At 38.7% G+C, this 20,953-nt stretch overlaps 1 protein-coding gene across 1 annotated transcript in view; it reads left to right on the plus strand.

The window, feature by feature from the left end:
- The window catches only part of tenm1 (teneurin transmembrane protein 1), a 208,124-nt gene that overhangs the window by 182,639 nt on the left and 4,532 nt on the right, over positions 1-20,953 (plus strand). The window contains exons 25-30 of the mRNA XM_079816225.1: positions 863-1,373; positions 7,693-7,865; positions 8,125-8,384; positions 12,921-13,211; positions 15,561-15,951; positions 18,011-19,231. Of these exons, the coding sequence (XP_079672351.1) occupies positions 863-1,373; positions 7,693-7,865; positions 8,125-8,384; positions 12,921-13,211; positions 15,561-15,951; positions 18,011-19,231 (2,847 nt within the window). The remainder of the gene's footprint in view (positions 1-862; positions 1,374-7,692; positions 7,866-8,124; positions 8,385-12,920; positions 13,212-15,560; positions 15,952-18,010; positions 19,232-20,953) is intronic.

The following is a 20,953-nucleotide window of genomic DNA, read 5'->3' on the forward strand; positions in this document are numbered from 1 at the left end:
ATATAATACTACTGTTAAAAAGTTTGAGGTCTGAAACTTTTTTTTTTTTAAGGAAGTTAATATTTTTATTCAGCAATGATGCGTTAAATTGATCGAAAATGACACTAAATACCTTTATAATGTTTCAAATAAATTCTGTTCATTTTAACTTTCTATTAATCAAAGAATCATGAAAAACATTGTATCATGGTTTCCAAAAAACATATTAGGCCGCACTGATGTTTAATATTTCTTGAGCACCAAACCAGCCTATTAGAATGATTTCTAAAGGATCATCTTACACTGAAGATGATTGACATTACATTTTAAGATATATTAATATAGAAAATAAGTATTTTAAATTGTAATATTAATAATATATTGTGTATATTTAATATTTCACAATACTGTTTAAACTGCATCTAATAAATGCTGCCAGAATGAGCATTAGAGCTTCTGTCAAAAGAACATTAAAAATTCTTGCTGACCCAAAACTTCTGAAGTATATTTCTTTCTTTTTATTTCATTCATTTAATTTTGAAGTAAAAACACAGCATATTTCATACTATTACATAATACAGGTCTTTCTCTTTTTTTTTTTGCTGTCAGCAGTGTCTCCGTAGGCTGCTATGTAGTTTGACTTTGGCATGTTGGGAAATTCAATTTGTAAATAATTCCCTGCCAAACTTGTTGGTATGACACATTTAATAGTCCTGGATGCTGTTAAATTCTTATTATTTAACTGATGAAGAAGAGTGTTGCACTTTTACTGCAGTGGGTCTCTGAGGGTTAATCATTAAGCCCAATGCTGAATGCCTAATGAACTAGACTCCCTCTTTTTTCCCCCTTCTCTCTCTCATTCTCTCCATGAATTTGTCCCTAGGTGACGGAGGTTATGCTCGCGATGGCAAGCTGAAGTCTCCCTCATCTCTTGCAGTTTCTCCTAATGGCTCCCTCTACATTGCTGACCTCGGGAACGTGCGCATACGTCGGCTCACTGCTAACCATCCACAGCTCACTCCCGAGGGGCTGTACGAGCTCACCTCGGTGGCAGATCAGGAGCTCTACCTGTTCAGTCCAAATGGTACTCACCAGTTCACCCGCAGCCTGGTAACCGGGGACTACTTACTCAACTTCACATATACCCCCGAGGGCCACCTGAGCAGCATAGCAAGCAGGGAGGGCACGATAGCGCAGTTGCGGCGGGATGCTAATGGCGTGCCCCTGTGGCTCGTAGCCCCGGGCGGGCAGGTTTACTGGCTGACCATCAGCAACGCCGGAATGCTGAAGCGCATCTCGGCTCTCGCGCACGACCTCGCACAGCTCAGTTACTACGGCAACACGGGGCTGCTCGCTACCATCAGCAATGAGAACGGCTGGACTACTGTCTACGAGTAAGTGATGCCCTTCTTGTCCCCTCCTTTTGTCTCTCTCTCTCACTCTCTCTCATCAGGAGAGTGCGCTGCTTTGCTTGATTTATAGGTGCGCGTGATAGCACGATCTGTCTTCGTTTTCGTGTGTCATATCCTGTCGTTGCTTCCCTTAGAGTCTATTTCGGCTGCTGTCATGCCACACAGCCTCACTTGCACACTCTGATAGTCTAAGGCAATTTTATCAGCAGGAATAGTGGCAAGTTTCTACTGTATATAAAACAATTTTCTCTCTCAGCATAGATTAATCTTTACCTGCGCCTAATCTAATCACGCTTTATTAGAATTTATCAGAAGGAAAATAATCTAATAGAGTCTGATCGACAGTGTTACCTGAGATCGTTTGAAAGAGTGCAGTAGTTCGATTTCTCAAGCAGCGTGTTTTTCTGCTGCAATGAAAATCACTCAGCCTTAATCTATCCAATAAAGAAAAGAACTCTGTATCCTCTTCTGATTTCACTATGAAAGAGCCTGGGTACCTGTGAGGGTGTGTGTGTGTGTGTGTGTGTGTGTGTGTGTGTGTGTAAACTGTTTGCATGGGCATTTTCAGGGATTTGTGAGACTGAGCTGCAAGTTCTAATTTAGTGTGAAAATGTCAGGGGCTTCTTTTCCTCTCTCTCTTTCTCTCCTTTTTGTTTGATCAACTCGGTGACCTTTCACACACTGTGTTTACACACACGCATACACACACATACACGTTCTCATGCAGCTCATGGTGTAGTGTTGAGGCGGATCACATGCCTGTTTCGCCATGTTCGGTCTGTTGTGAGACACTGCCCCCTGCTGGGACTTACTAAACCATACTCATACGCCTTATTATTCAGGCTAGAAGGCCAAAATCATACTGAAATATCACATCAAAAATCAAAATCAAATGCCCTGTAAGGCATAATAAAAACCAAAAGCACAATTGTAAACAATGGTAACAGAAAGCAGCCTTTTTTTGAGTGGTAACACTTTATTCTTGCTTTTCATTGACATTAATTCATTAGGTATCATAAACTAACAATTAACAATTATTTTCACAGCATTTAATAATCCTATTAATTGTTAATTTATTTAAATATATTATATTAGAAATACTGTCTATTGTCATTTCATTAACTTATGTTTATGAATTTAATTTGATTATGAAAGAATTAGAAATTAAATGAATCAGAAAGCAATATTTTTGGGATGGTAACACTTTACGGTTACACTTTGTTACATTGCAATTATACATTTAATTACTGAGTAATATTAAATAATTACATGTACTTACTATAGCTTACTATTTGGTTTAGGGTTAGTGGCATGTAATTATTACTATAGTAACTACATGTAACAATGACACTATAAAATAAAGTGTTACCTACTTTACAATTACTATCCGTTAACATTAGTTAATGCACTAGGTGTCATGAGCTAACAATAAACAAAGTTTAACAGCATTTATTAATTCAGGTTGTTTTTAATTCATTCAAATATATTTTAGTTATATTACAGTATATTATGTTTTTCGTATAATGCCTTTTCAAGCCTTTGTAAAAGTTGCTTTCTCAAAGTGCTTTACAACAATCGCAAAATGAAGCAAAACACAAATATGTTATGTTAAATTAGAATGAAAAAGTTAAAATGTATTAGTATATGTATAAGTTAACAATAAAAGGGTAAAAAAAAAGAACTGGCTGTTTTAGTTCGTAATCATTTTAAAGTGCAACTAATGTTATGTTATTCTAGAGTGTTACCATTTTTTGTTAATACATTTTTATCATTTTTAAATGGGTTCAGATATAACTTTTTATGCCTGTAAGTTATTCTGCAACACTGTGGAAGCTCATTTAAATGATGTTGCAACGTTCTGTTGTGCACACAACACCGAAGAACTGTGTGTTGACTTTGATCAGTTCCCTTCATCCAGAAGTAGTAAGTACTGAATATTTCAGAAACATACCTCAAAGCAGAATATGCGGCAACGTAGGTGTTCCAAACTCGTCAACAAGCGCCCTGGGTTCAGGGGATTTCTCAGATCTGATCTGCATGCAGTAATGACTTGCGTTAGAAAGTGTTCAGAAACAGCTCAAAACCTAGTAAGCTGTCTATCTAAACTTAATTTTGGGGAATTATAGGCACTTTGCCTTTTGCTCTTGTTCATTTGCCACTATTCAAAGTGACTTGCAAATGAGGAATACAACAGAAGTTATTCATTAGTGTATGAGAAGTACAAATCAGAGTTACAATAGAGCTGAAAAGGAGAGACAATGAGACAGTAGTTTAAGATTTTTTTTTTTATCAATTATTTGTATTGATTTTTTAAAAGAAAGAATTATTGCATAAACAGCGTTGAATCAAGTGTTGTATCAAAGCTAGCTTGTGATGTTTCTGGTGTGTTAATTGGCCAGCTATCTGGTCGATCTGCAAACAGAAAATTGCAGGAATACAATCTCAGGCACCATTAGTCATCTAAACATGCAGAGCTATGCTAGGGATGAGGGACAGATGATTCTCTCAACTCAAAATGCATGGCTGTAAAAACACTTCAACTGGCCCTCTACTTGGCTGGTGGTTCCCAAGTCATTTCGAGTTTCACACCTCCACTCTAGACATTTTTTGTCAAGAGACTCGGTTTGAGATGATCATTTCACCATTGAGGAACAATGACGTTTTGGCAAAGTGATTTTGTGCCTGATGATTTGATTTGCAAAAGTGAGAGGCTGCTCAATATGCAAGCATTTGTGTCTTGATGTGATGCGAGTGTCTGGCAACCAGTGAAGCGAGATAAAGAATATTCGAATGATCGATTCTAACGTTCAAATGTGCCTGTGATGCCCAAAAATACTGTCAGGTAGGCAGCTCATTAAGTTTTGACACATAGCCGTATTAGTTGTGCTTGCTAAGGTGAGCATCACTATTACTGTTGGCTCCTAATGCTCAGAACACCTTAGCAACCGCATAGCAACGACCTGCGCAGGCAATTGCAACTCAAATTTTCTTCTGAAAATGTAGAAATATGGTTTCAGAATAAGATTTCAGAAGAGTTTTAATGAGAATACAGTAACATAAACCATGTGGATTAGGTGCTTATGCCTGCACAGCCAATCCACCTAGTCCCGTTTCAATTCAGGTTTATTTGTATAGCGATTTTTGCAGTACACATTGTTCCAGAGCAGCTTTACAGAAAATAGAAAAATAAAGAAGATAAAAGGAAAGGAAAAATAGTGGCTTACAACCCCCCAGTGAGCAAGGAAAAGAAAGACAATCTCCCTAAGATGTTTAAGTAGATGAGAAAGAAACCTGCATTTCAAGCAGACTCAACATTTTGAGTACAGGAGAACACTGCGGCTGATGTCTCTTGATCTACACCGCAGGCCTTTGAAAGCTCAAATGAAAAGCTTTTATTCTTTTACATCAAGTGTGGGTGGCAAGACACGAGTATATGATTTAAATTGGCATTGACATTGATTAGACATAAATAAACAGGGACTGAGCAGATGAAGAAGCTTGGGTTGTTTAGTTCTAAATACTGCTCTAGAAATGGAGAAAGAGAAATGAAACATGTCATAAGTGCTTCACCCCCTCATAATATCACATGACCGTCCATGAGCCGCCACACGGATTCAAATGTCAAGTCATCTGTTCCTCTATGGTGCATCAGTGGATTTTAACATTCACCTTTATAATGTATCTTACACCCACACCCTGTTTTTCTGTCTTCTCGAGGACTTCACATTGACTTTTATCCTGAGCTAATGATATTTTCTATCCTATATCCTTTTTCTAAATGTCATTTAGACATTTAGTGTTTTTAATTGGCTGTTCAAGCTGCCGTGTATATAGATGAATTCAATCTTTACTTAAAAATGTAGACAAAGTAAAAAGTCAATCAAGGGAAACTACTGTTGGATAAAACGGTGTCCTTTGTGCTTGGCACAGTGTTCATGAGTTCACTAATCCCTGCGTATAATGAAGGTAAACAGATTTGGCTTGCTGTCAAAGACAGAACTGCAGCTTGAGACTCAACTAAAGCTCTTAATAACCCCTGGACTACTTAATAATGAAGTTAGTAATGAAGGAATACAAGCAGAGGTGGAGTTCAGGGTTGGTGGGATGCTGAAGAATTGTCACAGCAGTGAGATAATCAACCACTTATCTACTTTTGCTTTATGATTTACAGGATTAGGTGAAGAAGGTCCTGTCAAACAGAACTGAATTTGAAGTCCTCATAGCATGAACATTTCCTTGATCATTTAAAATATGTGACTTGGGTCTCATTTTATATTAGGTGTCTTTAACTACTATGTACTATCATTTAAATGAATCAATTGATACAATGCGCTTAGTGTGTACATATACATGTTTTTACAATGTACACTTAAAGTATTTAAAGTATTTAAAAATACCTGCATGTAATTACAGCTGTAATTCATCTCTGTAATTACACAAATAATTACTCTGTTGACCCTTCCCTAACACCTAACCCACCATTAAACCTACCCATACCACCAAACCTGTCCCTCACCTTACCTGCATCCCACCTTAATAGCAGCAAAGGTGTTCAACTACATTGTACTTATATTTTTTTATAGTTAAAGCAGTAGTTCACCCGAAAAATTAAAAATCTGTCAACGTTTATTCACCCTCAAGTTGTTCCAAAACTGTATGAATTTCTTTCTTCTGCTGAACACAAATGAAGATATTTTGAAGATTGTCGGTAACCAAACATTTGATGGACCCCATTGACTTCCATAGTATTTTTTCACTCACTATGGAAGTCAATGGGGTCCATCAACTGTTCAGTTTCCTCATATTCTTCGAAATATCTTCTTTTGTGTTCTGCAGAAGAGAGACCCAATATAAAGCATGACTGTGACTTGTATCTTTAACACCTGAAAAATTCCGTCCCAGTTTAAAAAGATCAGATTTTTTCCCTATTTTATCTTTACTGATTTCTAGAAATATTAAAGAACAATAAAGAAAAAGTAGCCAGACAAAATAAAAGGACAAATACACTTTTTAGTTGTTTTTTTAAAGTAAATTTTTGCATATATGTCAGACTCAGAAAATTGGTGCATTAATATCATAATTTGTGAAGAGTGTTAAGACAGACTACACAGCCAAATCATTTATTGGAATTATGAATATTATTAATTAAAGGACCCATGGCATGAAAATTTCATTTTATAAGGTTTTTTAACATTAATATTAGTTCCCCTAGCCTGTATATGGTCCCCACGTGGCTAGAAATGTTGATGGGTGTAAACCGAGTTCTGGCTGTCTTTCTCTGCCTTGAAAATGAGAGCTCAGATGAGCTGATCTGGAATTGTCGTGTTATGACGTCATACCAGGAAAGGTTACCTCCCCTTCCTCTGCAACATAATCTAACACTCATTTCAAATGCAAAGAGGTGAGCCAATCACAACAGTGGGCATTTTCACTGAAGTCTCACAGCAGACCCGCCCCTTGAAACAGGACATTCAGCCAGAGGGGTAATAACAGTATAGAAAAAAATGCCTTTTATTTCTAAATTATGACATTTTTTAATGTAAAAATCATACTAACAATAAAAGTACACCTCAGGAAACATTATAAAATAAAAGAAAAATGCCATGCCATGGGACCTTTAACACAACCGCCACATTTACATGTCAATGACACGTTTGAATAAATAGCAATGTAATGATGATATAAAGCTGAATATACACTTTATCCTTGTAAAAACTGATACTGATATTCCAATTTGTGTATAACCAACAATAAAAGCATCCTTCTGGATGTCACACTTTAGGAAAGTGTGACTGAAGTTTATTTTTAACAAGATCTCTGATCATTTAAGGTCCACCTTCACAGTTCAGCACATTTCAGTGGTTTGTTTTATGATCCTGTCACAATGTAATTCAGTCTTTGCAAAGAGGCTGTTATTGAAGAATGCAGCAGCATGAACTATATTGGACCCAACAGCAAACCCAGGCCGTATGTAAGTGAAGCAAAGCGTTGTTTCTCATTTCACATGCGAATAGGGCGTTTACACAGAGGTCTTAAAGTCACGGCAGCAAAAAACTGCCTGTTCACTGCTGTTGTAAGAGTCAGGGAGAGGATGGAAAATTGTCATGAACAACTCAATTATGGCACATGAAACCTTGACTACCGTTTCGTCAGGGAAAAATAAAATGAAAAAATGCACGATATGACCCCTTTAAACTCTCTCACATGCGCATGCATTTACACTTACTCATTTAAACTTTAATGCAGTCTTTCTCTCGCTCACACACACACTCAGACTAACAGAAAGTGTGTTCATGAGCAGGTATAACTCTGACGGACACCTCATCAACGTGACCTTGCCGACTGGAGAGGTCAGTAGTTTCCATGGAAACATGGAGAAAGCTGTCAGAGTGGAAGCCACCGTCTCGAACAGAGAAAACTTTATTATAATTACAAACCACTCTGCGGATAACACCATCTACACACTTCGACAAGGTGAGAGAGTGTATGTGTGTGTGTGTGTGTGTGTGTGTGTGTGTGTGTGTGTGTGTGTGTGTGTGTGTGTGTGTGTGTGTGTGTGTGAATCTACAAATTATTTTTTGTGATTATGTAAATACAGTGGCCCCAAAGAGTATTTTCAACACTTCAGCCACATTTAAAGGGATAGTTCACCCAAAATGTAAATTCTGACATGATTTCATGTAATAAATGTAATGCTTCTGAATCTTATATAGCTCTTTCTCTCTCTGTCCAGCTCACTCTGTTAGTGTGTACGGTGTTCGAGATGACGGCTCTCTATGGGTGACATATGCCAGCGGGATGGACGTTACTCTCAGTACTGAACCAACCGTGTCATCTGGGCTGTTGCCAGGGGCATCGACAGGCCTCGTCCATCCCACAGTCGGAAGGTGCAACATCACATTGCCTGGGGAACCAGCTCACAGCCTGATAGAGTGGAGACAAAGACGTGAACAGGCCAAAGGGAATTACACAGCATATGAACGAAGACTGAGGGTAATAACGTGTTTTCTGTGTAGGGTGATCAGGGTGTAGCATGTCATGAGCAGGGGTACAATGTGATTTTCCAAGTGTGCCACACATAGACGTTATTCACTGCAGCGCCATCTTTGATGTTTAACGGGAATGAAAACGAGGCTGTGAGAGATAGACATACATACCTCTTCAGTGAGTTGAACTGTTATTTAATGTGCTTTTGGTTTGTTCTGATGACGAAACACTGCAAAAATATCCTTCACTCTCCAGACAATATGAGCTGTGGAAAATTATAAGTGATCTAGGCGCTTTATACAGCTGTTTACAGCGGAAGCCATTGAAAACACGGTACGTCTATCCCTCACCGCCTCGTTTTCATACCTTTCATGACGCTTCTCTGAATTCTATCATGAGGTGTTTACAGAGTGCGAAGTTACAAATAACTAATTTATGATTGCTCATACACTTAAATTGCATTAATTACCTTGTACCTATCTTTGTGCTGAACAGTCGAGTTTATAACATACTATCAGGTATTTTTAGCTAATGTTAACAGTAGCAGTTATTGCATGATGTTTCAAGTAAACATTCATCATTGAGGTCAAGTCAGTGAAATTGCTAACTAAATGGAGCCGCAAAAGATCCTGCTCCTGTTATTCATCCACTGCCACATTTTTTCTTAATTATTTAAAAAAAAAAAGTGTTTCATTTATTTCAGCTTTGAACCCGGGTCGTTCTAATCTTACCCCTGACAATGAACATTTCTAATAATAGTGCAACAGTTAGCTTTAGTTAATGCCATTGTGCGTTAAGCTTAAATTGCATGATTTTTGTTTGATACTCTACATTAAAGCAAGATTTATTTATTTGTTTATTTATTTATTTACTCTAATATACTCTATACCATATAACAGGCACTACACAATTTTTTACCCTGCATTTCACACGGTTCCAACTTCCTCTTAGAATAAATCTTCTCTATTTTATGTTCTCTAATATGTTTGGCCTGTTCAATTTCGTTTCTTGGTTGCAGTTTTAGTGTGCTTTACAGGCACTACAAATTACAATTAAAGGGGTGGTAAAACACATTCTTTTGAAGGCTCGATTGTGTTTGTGGGGTGCACTGTAACGTGTTCATGCTTCGTTTTAAAAAAAAATTCATTATTTTTCATATATTTGACCTTTATTCTACACTGCTCTGTCCCTCCTTGTAAAACGGTCTGATGCTTTCCGGGTTCTATGAAGCCAGTCCCTCAAAAATACGCGATGGGCTCAGATTGGTTAGCTGGCCCAGTGTGTTCTGATTCGCTAACCGCAGTGCACGTTTGTCGGAAACGCCACGCCCCTTACCTGGAGGCTGTGCTTTGGTCAGTATTAGAAACAATGGCGTCAATAAAACCATACCAATCTGAGCCCGAATCAGACCCAGAACATTTTAGTGAAGATGATCGAGCAGAACCTGTTCAGTCCTCAAGAGTAAAGACTGCGGATCTATAGTGATCGCTACTGAATGGCACTGTTACTTTTGTATTTGTAGAACGATTATAGCCAAATATCTGTCGCAAGAACTATTAACCCAAAATGAACACTAAACACTGGCTTTACTAGTAGCCAAATCACACACAGAACCATGTTTAGCATGCCTGTAGATAAACAATACATAAAAGCTCTAATCAAAGAATAATTGACACTAATGCCAAGTTCGCTGTTGAGATTTTAACGTTAGTGTTTGTAACGTTAGGTGTTCGTCGGAAAACGTTAAGTATGAATGAGCATTTAACAGACTGGTTTGCAGAACAGCGTTGTCATCGGTTTACTTCCTTGCTACAACGTACAATTAATGTATTACAGGAAAACACATCGATGAAAAATAAATCAGACTTACAGGTTGTGGCCCGTAAACAGCTTCTGTTTGTAAATCCAGCTTTCAGGACAAGCCGTTGTGCATATCCTGCATTGAACTCGCGAACATTGTGGAAGTTTTCCTCCGTGAAATGTGCTGCGGGAGGGAGCCCCGCGCGCGTCGTGCATGATTCACACTGGCCGTGTTTGTCTCACGCAGCTGACGTTGTGCGAATCCTGTATTGAACTCGCGAAGATTGTGTACGTTTTCCTCCGTGAGATGTGCAGCGGGAGCCCCGCGCGCGCCTGTTCCCCTCCGTCTTAAACACACATGTGCATATAACATGCTGTATGTTAAACGCTCTGCAACGCACCCCCGCTGAACAAAGCAAGTACCCCAGACCTGCAATCCGGATGAAAATAACAGCGTTTCGTCGGCATTGCAGCAACACCACTCCAGCCTAACTATACCACAACAGCGCCGCGATACAAAATGGCCTCACCCCCCCTTATTTAATATTCTCGGAGGAGGGGTTTATGTAAATATTGAGGCTGGTGATGTCACCAACCCTGGAGGAATGTCTGCAGTCGCCTACTGGCCGTTTGCTGTAGTCCTTAGAAATTGATTTCTTTAAAAGCAAATATCTCCCTTTGCTTTAAACTTTGAACGTTGTAACTTTGCAGATGTTGTTTATGCTCAAGCAGCAACATTACACGCTAGCTAAAGTTATTATAGTGAAATCGTGGTTTACCACCCCTTTAATAGACGTTTATAGAAAATGTCATATACTAAATCCTGCTAAAAATTAGATTTACTGTAAGATTTAAAAAAAAAAAAATTTTAAAGAAGTCTTTTATACTCACCAAGGTTGCATTTTATTTATCAAAAATACAGTAAAAATAATAATATTGTGAAAAATTGTTACAATTTAAAATTTTCGGAATAATGGTAATTGTAAAATGTAACGTATTCCTGTAATTTTAGCAGCCAATACTCAGAAATATGCTGATTTGGTGCTTAAAGGAATAGTTCATCCAAAAATGAAAATTATCCTTGAATAGTGTCTAAGTTTTTGAAGGTCCAAAAAGCGCATCCATCCATAAGAGCAATGAATTTTTGTACAAAAACATCCATGTTTAAAACTTTATAAACTATAATAATGATCATTGGGTTCCAACAACGGAAAGGTGACCTCTTACCTGTTGTAGCGCCTCTTCTGTTATATCGAAATCCTCCGACACTTTTCTTTAAAACTTCTCGTTATATACTTTGTGACTGGCGTTTAATTTTGCATATGTCCTACATCATATGGATTACTTTTATGATGCATGGATATGCTTTTTATTATTATTTATTATTCAATGCCATTACAAAGCTGCGAAGAACCAGGATATTATTTAATATAGCTCAGATTGTGTTCGGCTGAAAGTCATATTTATGGAATCTTTTTTTTTTTTTGGGTGAACTAGAACAGCATTTATTTTGAAATAGAAATCTTTTCTGACGTTATAAACAAATGTTCTGTCACTTTTGATCAATTGAATGCTTCCTTGCTGAATAAAAGCATTCATTTCTTTTCTTCTTTTTTTTTACATTGTCCCCAAACTTTTAAACTGTGGTGTATAAGATGGTATAATGTCAAATCTGTAAACAAATGTCTTAAACATCTTTAATTAATTGCATGCATTGATAGCCCTATTAATAATACATTTGAAAAGTAGGTTTACTTTAGAGAAAGACACAAGAAGACAGTGCCACTTTCTCCCTGTCGCTCATTCAGTGACAGACAAAGAGACAATGAGCTGCCAATACAGAGCGATTATTGTACCTGACCTGTTTTTTTTCATTCCATTCAAAGTCAAATGGAAGTTTGAAATTCTAAGTGGTCTGCCACTGTGCAGTATTATTAGGGGCCAAACAGAATTGCATTTTACTTTGGGTTTCCAAATGTGATATAACCATGTTTTGCTTGTGTTTGTACTTTGGTTTATTCTAATTATGCTCGCAGAATTACTCTGGTCACAAGGGGCATGTGTATGTTAGTACAATTCATTGTGAAACTCAGGACCAGCTCAGCAAGCGGTCTGTTTTCTTTGCTCAACTCTACTCGTTGCAAGGTTTTATAATGATACGGGGATCACAGAATTAATGTTATTGGCCTAATTCCACCCTGCATGCATTATTTGCTGTGTTCCCATTTAATTTTAAGATATTTTTTACTGATTATTGCATGCAAGGTCTCAGTTGGATGTTTTCCCCATTTGCCTAATTTCCAATTTGTTAGTGGACTCCACACCTCGCTGCCGTAAAGGGCAGCCGGCTCAATTACTGATTCTAATATATTCAGCCAAATTCTAACAGGCATCTCTACAGGACATTATCTTTTTATGGGAGCAAAATCTTCTTGAAGGTCCAGACTCTGCGGTAACCCCTTTCAGTGGTAGACGGCCAAACTAAGGCATCTGCAAAGAGCTGGAAATTGATCTAGGAATCACAGAGTGAAATCAGGAGCTTCAAACTGTTCCAGACTCATTGTCAATTCATTGATGTATATGCTGAATAATGTTGGCAATAACAGCAACCCTGTCTCCCTCTGTGCCCCTGAGAAAGAAAATGTCTTCTTTTATTGCCAGTTTTATTGCACATGTTTCCGTGTACTCTGATGTAATAAAATCATAAGTTTTACCTTCTTTCTCACCCCTTTTCTCGCTCAGGCTCACAACAGGAATGTCTTGTCTATAGACTATAGTCAAGAGAGTCGGGTTGGGAAGATCTATGATGACCATCGCAAGTTTACACTGCGTGTTCAGTACGATGACAAGGGCAGGCCTGTGCTCTGGACCCCCAGTAAATACAATCAAGTGCGAGTATCGTACTCGAGTGAAGGTCTCGTCACCGGCATACAGAGAGGCAACTGGACAGAGCGTAGGGACTACGATAACGGACGCATCATCACACGGACCTGGGCCAATGGGAAGATCTGGAGCTACACTTTTCTGGAGAAGGTGTGTACTGTATGTGTGTGAGAGATGGGGCTATGTCTATGTGAATCTCGGGGAAAAAAAAGCTGCCCTGGTCATATTTGACCACAAAATGAGAGGAAACTTTACTTTATTTTGTTTTTGATTACCTTTTTATTATTTATTAATTGTTATTGATAATTTTATTTAAAAACAAAGCCTGTTTTATTAGCTTTTTTGCATTCTAACATTATTTTATGACATTTATTTAAATTAGTAAATAAATCTAGTTTTTTTTTTATTTATAAAAAAATGTAATGCACAGAAAAATACTAACCATTGACCAGTGATGGAGTACTCGAGTCCTGGACTCGAACTCGAGTCCGACTCGAGTCCTTATTCTCTGGACTCGAGTCCGACTCGAGACTCCGTTCTCTGGACTCGTGACTCGCGGACTGATGACTCGTTCTTGGACTCGAGTCTCAAGGATATATAAAAATATATAAAATCGCACTTGAGCATTCATCAAATTAATTACGTTGTTTGTGACTAAATAGGTTATCAAAAATTGATATAAGTTGTTACACTTTCCCTGTTTCGGGCTCCCAAGACAAGCCATGATCTATTTTTTCCCTCACAGACACTGCTACCGCTCGCTCTCCTTGCTTGACAACACACTCACTGACTGACGTCACTCACTTTACGCCGCATTCTTGAGCTAAATGTTGATATTTGTCGTGAAGTTCGCCTACACGGATTTTGCATCTAATGCTGAAAAGAGCAGCGCTAAATGTTGTGTGTGTAATCGCACATTTGTGGAAAAGACTGGGACAACTTCAAACTTTAACAGACATCTGTCACAGATGCACCCAGAAAAGTAAGTAAAATGCTTTCCATTGGCTAAAATTAGCTTTAAAAAAACTATTATTGCCTAATGCATATATGATAATAAACAGAGGAAGCTAGTGTTGTTCGATGTCTGCCTATTTGGCATCAGACGTCGACGATGTACAGTGAAGCGAATGTACAGTGACGTGACAATAACTGCCAGATTCAAACTGTGCTTTCTGCGGAACGCGCTCAGCGCTTAATCTCGCTTATGTTTATTTTAGATTTCAGATATTAAATGCATATAATTTATAGCAAAACAATACATTTATAGTTTGTAAAATACACAATGGTGTCTATGGAAGCAGCAGAAACAATCCTTTCAAATATATTTGCCGACATGACATACACTACAGGCCAAAAGTTTGGGCACATTACTATTTGTAATGTTTTTGAAAGAAATTTCTTCTGCTCATCAAGCCTGCATTTATTTGATCAAATATACAGAAAAAAAGTAATATTGTGATATATTATTACAATTTAAAATATTTGGTTTTCAATTTATTATACTTTAAATTATAATTTGTTTCTGTGATGCAAAGCAGAATTTTTAGGATCATTACTCCAGTCTTCAGTGTCACATGATCCTTCAGAAATCATTCTAATATTCTGATTTATTATGAGTGTTGGAAACAGTTCTGCTGCTTAATATTTTTGATGAATAAAAGGTTCAAAAGAACTGCATTTATTCAAAATAAAAACATATTTTCAAATAATATAAATCTCCTTTACTATCACTTTTTATCAATTTAACACATCCTTGCTGACTAAAATTATTGATTTATTTCAAAAAAAGAAAGAAAAAAAAAAGACTGACCCCAAATTACTGACCAGTAGTGTATATTGTTGTTACAAAAGATTTCTGTTTTTAAAACATTTGCTTCTTCTTTTTTCTTTTTTTTTTACTTTTTATTTATCAAAGTATCCTAAAAAAGTATCACAGGTTATGAAAAAATATTAAGCAGCAAAACTGTTTCCAACACTCATAATAAATCAGAATATTAGAATGATTTCTGAAGGATCATGTGACACTGAAGACTGGAGTAATGATCCTGAAAATTCAGCTTTGCATCACAGAAATAAATGATAATTTAAAGTATAATAAATTGAAAACCAAATATTGTAAATTTTAATAATATATCACAATATTATTTTGTATTCTGTACAAAAAAATGTATTTTTTCTGTATTCTCGAACACGGGAGTCGACTCGGACTTGAACTCAGGTAATGGTGACTCGACTTGGACTCGACTCGGACTCTTCTTTGGTGACTCGGACTCGGACTCGGAACACTGGGACTCGAGACTCGACTCGGACTCGACAGTTGGTGACTCGACTACAACACTGCCATTGACAATAATGGGAATCACATATTTTCCTTTTTTGTTAAAATTTTGGGGTGAAATGCAACATTTTCATGAGATTCTGGTACTGTACATGTTTAAGTCTCATTTAAATAGTCTCTCTCATTCTTCTTTTTCTTTCCGGTTCTTCTCCTTCTCTCAGTCTGTCCAGCTGTTGTTGCACAGTCAGCGGCGCTATACATTTGAGTATGATCAGACAGACTGTCTGCTGTCAGTCACCCTCCCCAGCATGGTGAGACACAGCCTGCAGACCTCTCTATCTGTGGGCTACTACCGAAACACCTACACCCCACCCGACTCTCCCACCTCCTGCTTCACACAAGACTACGCCCACGATGGGCGCCTGCTCCAGAGCCTGTACCTGGGCACAGGCAGGCATGTAATCTATAAATACAGCCGAGTGGCGCGGCTGGCTGAGATACTCTATGATTCAACACTTGTTACCTTCACCTACGACGAGGCAACAGGTGCTGTTAAAACCATCCACCTGATGCATGAAGGATTCGTTTGCACCATCCGCTACAGGCAGACAGGTAAGAGCAGCACATAAACAATGACAGACACATTGACAGTAGGGATGAGCGGTTTGACCCAAATCTTATATCACAGTATCAGTAATTTTACATTATGGTATATATTTTCTGACCCAATCTGCTTTAAAGGGACAAAAACCCAAACCAACGAATCCCCAACATTTTTTTCCAAAAACAAATGCCAGTGTAGTCCAATTCCCAAACAAATGACTCCTTTGAGTCGATTCTTTTGACTCAACAACATACAGCGCTATCAGTGTACTTTGATTCCCAAACATATGACTCTAATGAGTTGGTTGTTTAGTTATGATTAAAATGATCTGATCATATGCATAATAGAATTACAATTTTTCCCTAAACTATTTCTTTTTTAAAAGAAACCAAACTGGAATCGTTCCAAATTGGAATCGTTAAATTCTTAAAGTCGGCATGAAACGGAAGTTGAGATCGTCTTTTTCTCCTTATTGTGACGTATAGCCGAGTGAAACGGCTTCTGAAATTAGAAAAAATGTAGGGCGAGGCCTGATTTCTTCCTTCAGGGATTGATTGGACCGTTGGAAGTTGGGCGTTGCTAACAAAATGGAGGCAGATTTGAATGCCAGTTTGCACTCAGTTGTGGAGAAAAACTCGATCTATCTCTTAAATAAATGTATTTTCTCTCTAAATCTTTTCTACATATGTTACTGAGCATATTTCCTCACTTTTCGCTGGTTTATGCTACAGATTTCACTTATTTTAAGCCTTTTATGGCTTTATTTCTGTCAAACTTTTTTTCTCATCTCTCCCTTATAAGGGGGGCGCGCCGTAAGCGCGTTCACACACGCTACATTCCTAAGTGCGAGCCGTCACGACAAGCTGTTCGTCCGACTATATTGAGTAATTTTTACATTAAAAAAAGCTTTTATTTCTCATATATTTCTCTCTTTTTGCCTCAAGTCCTTCCTGAAGAAGGTATTGTGTACACCGAGAAAAATGCACTTAACCACCATATTGCTACGATCAGTGACAGGTTTCTGAGAGGCGGTGCAGAAACGAGACAGGGGGCGATAACCATAGCGCCATAGCACATGACCGGGGGAGAAGAGAGGTCGTTTCGATGGGGGAGGGCTAGTCAATGTATTTGATTAAAGATTATAAGGGTAAATTAATTTTTAAAAATGAATGAAGTGCACAGATAAATCAGTTATAGTAAACACTACAATATTACATATAAAAATACGAATTGTAAAATTTTATTTCATGCCGTCTTTAAGATTCCCATTCCTATTCATGCTATAATTAATGCTATAATTATTTTTGCTGTAAATTCACCATAAAGTGGTTTCTTTTTTAATAACTGTGTGGCTAATTAAATGTTAATTAAACATACTCTAATAGCCATGCAAATATATCTACCATAGTATAAGCTGCATTTCTGCCATCACTAGCATACCCTCATTTGTAGAAAAGCCATGTACCGGTAATACGATTTTTCACATATTTAGTGAAGTTTCTAAACATAATTTAGAGATTAGCGAGCCCATCTAATCTTCCAATCAACAGCCAATATAAGCAGCTGCTTACCTCTCCTCAATCTCAGCTGTTCCAGCATCCCAACACCTCCCCAAACTCCACCTTTATCTTAGGGCTTATATGGGCAAACAAACTTGTTAATCAAGTTTTTCTGAAGCCAGTAACCAGGTAAAACGCTTAGATCAATTAGCAGAGAGACAGTTAGCACCATGGCTTCTTTGCACAAATAAACAGGTGAGGTGATAATCCTGTGAGACAGAGAGACGAGTAAGATGTGTGAGCAGTTGGACAGGTAAACAGGTTGTACTCTTGCACCAATAAACATACAGGCTGACATTTAATCTTCCTTTTGTCACTTCGCTTGCACTCCCCTCCTGCTTGGCTGATCTAAAAGCGCTTTGAATCACAATCAGTCGTCTGACAGTGGGGGAGTTCATCCAATCTCACACTGTGGCGAAGCTGACTCTTATTTTACCTCACCTCTGTGTGGCTGCTAACTTCTCATTTTATTCATTTCCTTTTCTCTGTCTCTATTTCTTGGATTCAGGTCCTCTGGTGAGTAGACAAATATATCGTTTCAGCGAAGAAGGATTGGTTAATGCTCGCTTCGACTACAGCTACAACAACTTCAGGGTGACCAGCATGCAAGCTATGATCAACGAAACGCCACTTCCGATTGACCTCTACCGCTATGTGGACGTGTCGGGACGAATCGAGCAGTTCGGGAAGTTCAGCGTTATCAACTACGACCTGAACCAGGTCATCACCACGCATGCCATGAAGCACACTAAGATCTTCAATCCAAACGGGCAAGTGATTGAGGTTCAGTATGAAATTCTGAAATCCATCGCCTACTGGATGACACTGCAGTACGACAGCATGGGACGTGTCACAAATTGTGATATCCGCATCGGAGTGGACAGCAACATCACGCGGTATGCGTATGAGTATGACGCAGATGGGCAGTTGCAGACGGTCGCCATAAATGACCGCCCACAGTGGCGTTACAGCTACGACCTAAACGGAAACATCAACTTGCTGAGTCACGGTAACAGTGCACGTTTGACACCGCTACGCTACGATCTCCGTGACCGCATCACACGCCTTGGAGAGATCCAATACCGCACAGATGAGGACGGGTTCTTGCGTCTCCGTGGCAATCTTCTCTTTGATTACGGTTCGAATGGACTGCTTTTGGGTGCCTATGACAGGGACAGCGGACAGAGGGTATGGTACCGTTACGATGGGCTCGGGAGGAGAGTGGCCAGCCGCAGTAGTGATGGAGCACAGCTGCAGTTCTTCTACGCTGATCTGACAGAACCGACCCGGGTGACGCACCTGTACAACCACAGTAGTGCGGAGATCACTTCCCTCTATTATGACCTTCAAGGACACCTCATCGCTATGGAGATGAGCAGCGGCGAGGAATTCTATATAGCATGTGACAATGCCGGAACTCCTCTTGCGGTTTTCAGCAGCCATGGCCACGTGGTGAAGGAAGTTCGGTACACACCGTATGGAGACGTTTACCGAGATTCCAACCCCACCTTTCCTCTCGTCTTCGGTTTTCAGGGTGGCCTCTATGACTCTTTCACACGGTTGGTGCATCTCGGTCGGCGCGACTATGATGTAGTGGCTGGAAGATGGACGACGCCCAATCACGAATTGTGGGCGGAGCTGAGTGTGAATCCCAAGCCATTTAATTTGTATGCATTTAGGAACAATTATCCTCTGGGAAACTTACAGGATGTAACCAAGTTCACATCAGGTGAGAAAGAAGTAATTTTTTTAATGTACCTGCTAGATAAAACAGAAATATAGTTAGATAAAACAGATAAATCATTTTCAGAGAATCTTTTCCCTAACTGGCTTCTGGCTAGGCACTTCAACTTGGAGCGTGCAATATGATCAGATTCACTTGTACTTTGAAACAAATGTCATGCTTTTGGTTTGGCTTTGTAAGCTGTGATTGTGCTTTTATGCCAGTGGCATTTCCCTAAGGGGCAATGAACGGCCTAGAAATAGCACATGGCAGAGCTGAGATTCATTAGTTAGAGCCAAAGTAACTTGCTGTAGACTAATTACCAGGACTGTCCCCCTCAAGCTAACTAGGGTCAAGTGTCTTGCTCGAGGCTACTTTGGCATTAGAACAAGATATTCATAACCCATGGTCAACTCCATTTTAGAGAGGCCCTACCTACTGTTTTGAACTATTAAACTACCAGAGTACCATTGATTGCAAAAGGGATGTACAAAACAAAAAGGTTTGTTCAGTATGTAAATACAGAGCTTGGGATTACCTTGATACAAGTGAAAAAAGTTTTGTATTTTTGCCTGTCAGTGAAAAAGTTAACACATAGTCATGAAAAATCTAACGAAAAGCAGCATTTGGGTTTGTAGTGACAACATTTGAATAAGTTAATGATAAGATAGGTGAACTATCACTTTACATTTTGAGCACTCACCAGCCATGGGCATATCAATATACAACGGAAACAAATACTTGCAGGTTTCTTGGCATAAATAGAAAATTAAAGGGGTGGTAAAACACATTCTTTTGAAGGCTTGATTGTGTTTGTGGGGTGCACTGTAACATGTGTTCATGCTTTGTTTAAAAAAAAATTGCATTATTTTTCATATATTTGACCTTTATTCTACACTGCTCTGTCCCTCCTTGTAAAACGGTCTGATGCTTTCCGGGTTGTATGAAGCCAGTCCCTCAAAAATACGCGATGGGCTCAGATTGGTTAGCTGGCCCAGTGTGTTCTGATTCGCTAACCGCAGTGCACGTTTATCGGAAACGCCACGCCCCTTACCTGGAGGCTGTGCTTTGGTCAGTATTAGAAACAATGGTGTCAAAACCATACCAATCTGAGCCCGAATCAGACCCAGAACATTTTAGTGAAGATGATTGAGCAGAACCTGTTCAACCTGTTCATTCCTCAAGTGTAAAGACTGCAGATCTATAGTGATCGCTACTGAATGGCACTGTTACTTTTGTATTTTTAGAACGATTATAGTCAAATATCTGTCGCAAGAACTATTAACCCAAAACGAACACTAAACATTGGCTTTACTAGTAAGTTAGCCAAATCACACACAGAACCATGTTTAGCAAGCCTGTAGATAAACAATACATAAAAGTTCTAATCAAAGAATCATTTACACTAATGCCAAGTTCGCTGTTGAGATTTTAACGTTAGTGTTTGTAACGTTAGGTGTTCGTCGGATAACGGTAAGTATGAATGAGCATTAAACAGACTGGTTTGCAGAACAGTGTTGTCATCTGTTTACTTCCTTGCTAAAACGTACAATTAACCTATTACAGGAAAACACATCGATGAAAAATAAATCAGACTTACAGGTTGTGGTCAGCCCGTAAACAGCTTCTGTTTGTAAATCCAGCTTTCAGGACAAGCCGTTGTGCATATCCTGTATTGAACTCGCGAAGTTTGTGGAAGTTTTCCTCCGTGAGATGTGCAGCGGGAGC

Source organism: Gobio gobio (assembly GCF_949357685.1).
Source record: "Gobio gobio genome assembly, chromosome: 4".
NCBI classification, from domain to species: domain Eukaryota; kingdom Metazoa; phylum Chordata; class Actinopteri; order Cypriniformes; family Gobionidae; genus Gobio; species Gobio gobio.